Raw genomic sequence first — 6,077 nt, 5'->3', positions numbered from 1 at the left:
TATAAAAAAAGCACTTTCAGAACAAAAACAAAAAAAGGAGCTACCTGAAAAGGGGGGGGGGGTCCAATCCTTGTTTTTAAAAGCCTTTCTTCTGCTCAGGAAGAACTCCGAGGAAGCAGGGAGCATTTGAATCCCCACGTCTGGACCCACTGCTTTGTAACTGGCCGAAGCTCTTTCTGTGAGAGAAGCCAAGCTTGCCTGTCCCGCGCTTTGCCTTATGCATGGGGATTTCACCAGGGCTGAGCTCAGGGGAGATGGAAGAATAGGGTTAATAGAGGAACAAGAAGTCCTGGGATTTGTGAGGGCTGGCAGCGAGGTCATCTCTAATGGAGGGAAAACTCATGCATAACTCCAAAGTACAACTGAGACAGATCGGGGGCGAACATGAGTGAAAGTACCCATGCATAAGCGATCTATGTTTAAAGGATTAGCACCTTCATCAACCAAACGGGAGACTGCAACCAAGAAATCAGAAAGAGACTGAGGACAGCCATGAAGGAGCTAGAAAAGATTCTTAAAAGTAAGGATGTGCTGCTGGCGACCGAGAACAAGATCTTTCAGGCCGTAGTATTCCCTATTACTATGGATGGTGAGAAAATGGGACAGTGAAGAAAACTGATAGGAAGAAAGTTAGTCATTTGAAATGTGGTGTTGGAGAAGAGTTTTCCAGATACCGTGGACCACCAAAAAGACAAATCAGTGGGTTCTTGGTCAAATCAAGCCTGAACTCTCCCAAGAAGTTAAAATGACTAAACTGAGGCTTTTTTTACTTTGTCACATCATGAGAGGACAAGAGTCACTGGAAAAGACAATAATGCTAGGAAAAGTGGAAGGCAGCAGGAAACGAGGAAGACCCTACATGAGGTGGATTGACTCTATAAAGGAAGCCACAGCCCTCCATTTCCAAGACCTGAGCAAGGCTGTTAAAGACAGGACATTTTGGAGGTCAGTAATTCATAGGATCACCATGAGTCAGAAGCCACTTGACAGCACTTAACACATACGCCTTTTTAACAGATGGCATTTCTTTGTCTTTTAAAGCACCCTGTGAGGCAGAACCTCTTGTTGGAAAAGCTTGAGACGATTTTACTTCCAGGAAAGTTGCTAGAAAACTGGTGCCTATTGTGCGCCTGATACAAGCCCAGAATCGCCGCCACCCCCACCCACCTAAGTGCCATTAAACAAATGACACAGCTTTGCACTGATGCGTCCACTGCAGGCTGAATAACTTGCAATAAGCTGAATGCATAACAGTAGCTAAGGATCGTGGCCCGCCAGGCTGAACCCCTCCCCCCTATTTTTGCAGTCTCTGGTAAGCAGCCGAAAAAGGAAGGCCTTTGGGCTGCTAGCTGATGACATTTGGATCCCAAGGCCGCAAGTTCTGCACGGCTGGTTTCCTTCCGTTTTCCTTCCTGGAACTGGGCTTTCCGCGAAGGACGGGAATGACAATGATTCTGAATCAAGGGAAGGAACCAGCAGAAAAAACGATGAGAAGGGAGGGCAGGTGAGTTTGTGAGTCCCAAGGCTGAGATGCAAGGGAACTAGAGAGAGAACTAGAGAGAGAAGGGGTGGTGCCTAACCGATTAGGGGAGGAGTCTGATGAAATGGGGGCAGCCCCTGGTGGTACTTAGTTGGAGCACCCTATGGTGTTTAGTTAGGGTTGCCAGGTCCCTCTTTGCCAGCAGGAGGTTTTTGAGGTGTAGCTGGAGGAGGGTGGGGTTTGGGGAGAGGCGGGACTTCAATGCTAGAGAGTCCATTTGCTAAAGCAGCCATTTTCTAAGCCTATCGGCTGGAGATCAGTTGTATTAGCAGGAGCTCTCCAGCTAGTACCTGGAGGTTGGCAACCCTAATAATGCTATAGAATCCCCTTTCCAAAGTGGCCATTTTCTCCAGGGGGACTGATCCCTGTTGCCTGGAGATCAGTTGTCATAGCAGGAGGCCTCCAGGTGCCACCCTGGAGGGGTTGGCAACCCTACTCAGTCGGTACCCCCCTCACACGAAACTGCCTTCTACTGAATCAGACCCTGGGCCCATCACAGTCAGTATTGCCTGCTCAGACCGGCAGCGGCTCTCCAGGGTCTCAGGCAGGGGTCTTTCACATCACCTACTTGCCTAGTCCTTTTAACTGGAGATGCCGGGGATTGAACCTGGGACCTTCTGCATGCCAAGCAGATGTTCTACCACTGAGCCCCGGCCCCTCTCCATGGCTCTCCAGGGTCTCACAGGCAGGGGTCTTTCCCATCACCTACTTGCCTGGTCCCTTTAGCTGGATCGAACCTGGGACCTTCTGCCTGCCAAGCAGATGTTCTACCACTGAGCCACGGCCCCTCTCCATGGCTCTCCAGGGTCTCACAGGCAGGGGTCTTTCCATCACCTACTTGCCTGGTCCCTTTAAGTGGAGATGCCGGGGATTGAACCTGGGACCTTCTGCACCCCATGCAGATACTGTACAGAGCCACAGCCCTACTCCATGGCAGGAGTCTTTCCCATCACCTCTTTGCCTCGTCCCAGGGGCTTGAACCTGGGACCTTCTGCCTGCCAAGCAGATGTTCTACCACTGAGCCCCGGCCCCTCTCCATGGCTTTCCAGGGTCTCACAGGCAGGGGTCTTTCCCATCACCTCCTTGCCTAGTCCCTTTAACTGGAGATGCTGGGCATTGAACCTGGGACCTTCTGCATACCAAGCAGATGTTCTACCACTGAGCCCCGGCCCCTCTCCATGGCTTCAGGCAGCGGTCTTTCCCATCACCTACTTGCCTGGTCCCTTTAACTGGAGATGCCGGGGATTGAACCTGGGGACCTTCTGCACCCCAAGCAGATACTGTACAGAGTCTACATCACTGAGCCACAGCCCTACTCCATGGCTCTGAGGCAGGGGTCTTTCCCATCACCTCTTTGCCTGGTCCCTTTAACTGGAGCTGCCGGGGGCTTGAACCTGGGACCTTCTGCGCGCCGAGCGGAGCCCCTATCCCTGCGCCACGGCCCCTCTCCATGGCTCTCCGGGGTCTCAGGCAGGGGTCTTTCCCATCACCTACTTGCCCTGGTCCCTTTAACTGGAGCTGCCGGGGGGGGCTCGAACCGGGGACCTTGTGCGCGCCGAGCGGAGCCCCTACCCCTGCGCCACGGCCCCTCCGACGGGCCCGCCCCACCCGCGCGCGCTTCTGTACCCGCCGCCAGCGCCCGTCCGCCCGCGCGAACGCGCGTCGCCCGTCCGCCCCTTCTCCCCCGCGGGTCACTGGCGTGTGCGCGTGCCCGCTGCCTCCCCCCCCCCATCTGCCTCCCCGGCGCCCGTCCGCGCTCCTTCTTTGGAGGCTGCCTTTCCCCGGCGGCGGGTGGGAGCGGCCGGGCTGCAGCCCCTCCCCGTCCAGCCGGCCTCCTCCTCCTCCCTCCTCCCTCCTCCCTGCAAGGGAGGGCTGGAGAGGCGAGCAGGGCGGGGGGAGAGGCAGCGAGGCGAAGCCCCGGCAGCCAGCCCGCCCCCTCCCCTTTGTGCGCCGGGCAGCTGCCGCCAGCCTCCCGCCCGCTCGCTTCTCCCCCGCCTGGATGCAGAGAGGGCTTCGAGGGGGGACCCTCTCCATGGGCCATCTGCCCGCCCGCAGCCCCCCGCCGCCCCTCCAGCCGCCCCGCCGCCTGCCGCCCTCCGGAGGGACCCCGGCCGCCACCGAGGGCTAGCGCCGAGCCCCGGGGGGGGGGTCGCCTCGACGCCGCCGGCCAGGATGGTTTTGGTGCACGTCGGCTATCTTGTTCTTCCAGTGTTTGGCTCTGTGCGAAACAGAGGTATCTCTCTTTAATCGGGGTCTTTTCCTAGGGGGAGAGAGCGTGGGGGGGGAGAGGGGGGCAGAGAGAGAGAGAAAGCACCCCCAGCCCCCAATATTTAAATTTGGAAGACGGCTTTGATGGGAACCCCCTCCCCTCCCCGCACCGCTTTGGTTTGTGCATCGTTTTTGTATAGGGTCAGAGGAGGTAGAGAGGAGGCGTGGAGGAGAGGGGGGGGGCATGCGAGGAAAAAGGGGGCGAATCGAGGCAGGGAAATGGGGGGGAAGCTTGCAAGGAGGGGGCTCTATGGGGAGGGGGCGGAGGGCAGAAGAAAGCCTCTCCCCCCCCCCACCCCACCCCCAGGAAAGATGGCAAGGGAGAAGAAAGCAGGCGTGGATGCAGAGAAAGGGGAAGAATGGAGGCAAGGAAACGGGGGGAAGCTTGCAAAGAGGGGGCTCTATGGGGAGGGGTGGAGGGCAGAAGAAAGGTCCCCCCCCAAGGGAAGATGGCAAGGGAGAAGAAAGCAGGCGTGGATGCAGATGGGGAGGGGGAAAGAAGAGGGACCCAGGAGGATTGGTGGAGAAAGGGGGGAAATTCGGGGGGGGGATTGGGAAGAGCTGCCAGAGCAGGAAGGTGGGCAAACCACAGGCTACCTGAGAGATTAAAACCAGAGATTCCAAGCGATGTGCTTGGGGGGCTGGCAGGAAGAGGGGGATCTCAAGGGGCGGAAGGTCCTGGATTATATTGCAAAGGATTGAATTTTAGAGTTGTTTTCTAGCCTTTTAAAAAGTGTAGAATAAATGCCTAGCCTTTTTTTTTGTTTTTTTAAATGGTGCTCCATTTTAGGTTTTTGAGGCCGCCCCCCTCCCCCCTTTCCTCCACCTGACCAATGCAGATCCCAGCTGGAAGGGGAAAAGGCTGTTATCTCTCTGCCCCTTTCGAAAGGGACCCATTGTGGAAATCTGGGTGGGAAATTCTGTTCAGGGGGTTGGATTCAGGAGTTCCTACCAGGCTAGGCTGGCATGCAGGGTGTTCATCTGTGAATTGTTAGCCCACCCACCCCCTTCCAAAGAAACACACACACACATGATCTCTTTCCACAGCTGGTCTCACCCCTCCTCCTGCTCCTTCCCCCTTTTTAACCTTTTCTTATCTCCCTCCCTTTTGCCCCTTAGAGTAACTCCTCCAACAAGTTTTAATCATTTTGAGGGGTTTTGAGGCGCCTTTTGTTGGTTTATTTGGTATATCGAGGTCCAAGAGGAGGTGCGACCCCCCCTCCCCATGTTCGCCTCCCCTGCTTTCCCTCTGGAGGGATTGTAACCCTTTACAACGTTCAGTCCAGAGAATCTCTTTATTCGCAACAGCTTTTTGAGGCCAGACAGAACTAATGAGGGTCTAGAGAAATCCAAAAGAAACGCCAGTTTTAGAATTGACTTTTTTTTGGTCCTGAACAATATGGGATGTGTATGGCCATTGCATATTTTTCTCACATTCCCCTGTTCCCATCCACCCCATCTGCTGCCACAAACAATAAACTTTGAACCTATTTGTCCTTTTTTTTTTAATTTGCCTTTCTCTCATCCCTTCTATTTTCTTTCTGTCAAATTCAGGATGTATTTAGGTATCACTGTTCTGTGAAAACAACCCATGTCTTGCTTTCTGTATAGAATATTCTCCTTGCTTCCTCTCCTCAGGCCCATGACCGAAATTGCAGTTTTAGATATTTTTTTACGTAAAAAAAAAAAAAATTCATCAGATCCTGGATTCCATTTTCCTCATCCCTACTGAGATCAGGATCATTTGGACTTTAACAAAAACTTTGGAGTCCAGGGCGAGAGTCTTACCCCTTCTAAATTCCCAAGACCAAGCCTTGTGGGTTCCAGTGGGGACCCCTCCCCTGGGTGAACGTGTTGCATAATTACATTTCCGGGCCATATTTTGATCTTGTTAAACACAGGTGAGAAATATGGAGTGCCTTCAGTATCTGAAGAACTTCTGAGGCCTCTGGGCAAAACAGTCGTCTGGATATATTCAGCTTGTCTTGCTTTTATATTCTCTCCCACCCACCCCCATTCGAGTGCTGTGACTTTTTTCTTTGCCCATATTTCCAGCTCTTCTTCTCCCACCCCACCCCACCGTACATGTGTAACGTAACAGCTTAGCTGGCACATTTGTGGCGATCTCTTTTCTTTAATTGTGGTCTCTTCTAGTGCGGTGATGGGACGATGGACATTTTTTCCCTGCATTGATTAAAAAAAAACCCTTTCGAATACTCCCCCCCCCCGCCCCAATTTTTTTTAACAATTTTTGTTTCCTCATCTGTGT

General features: G+C 53.7%; 1 protein-coding gene across 1 annotated transcript in view; it reads left to right on the top strand.

Moving 5' to 3' along the window:
* The first annotated feature begins 3,710 nt into the window (after positions 1-3,710).
* Positions 3,711-6,077, top strand: part of ARK2C (arkadia (RNF111) C-terminal like ring finger ubiquitin ligase 2C) — a 96,228-nt gene continuing 93,861 nt past the window's right edge. The window contains exon 1 of the mRNA XM_056847822.1: positions 3,711-3,773. Within this exon, the coding sequence (XP_056703800.1) occupies positions 3,713-3,773 (61 nt within the window). The 5' untranslated portion in view covers positions 3,711-3,712. The remainder of the gene's footprint in view (positions 3,774-6,077) is intronic.

Source organism: Euleptes europaea, chromosome 4 (assembly GCF_029931775.1).
Source record: "Euleptes europaea isolate rEulEur1 chromosome 4, rEulEur1.hap1, whole genome shotgun sequence".
NCBI lineage: Eukaryota > Metazoa > Chordata > Lepidosauria > Squamata > Sphaerodactylidae > Euleptes > Euleptes europaea.
Note: the sequence above shows the minus strand (reverse complement) of the source record. Positions and strands in the feature narration are given on the sequence as shown.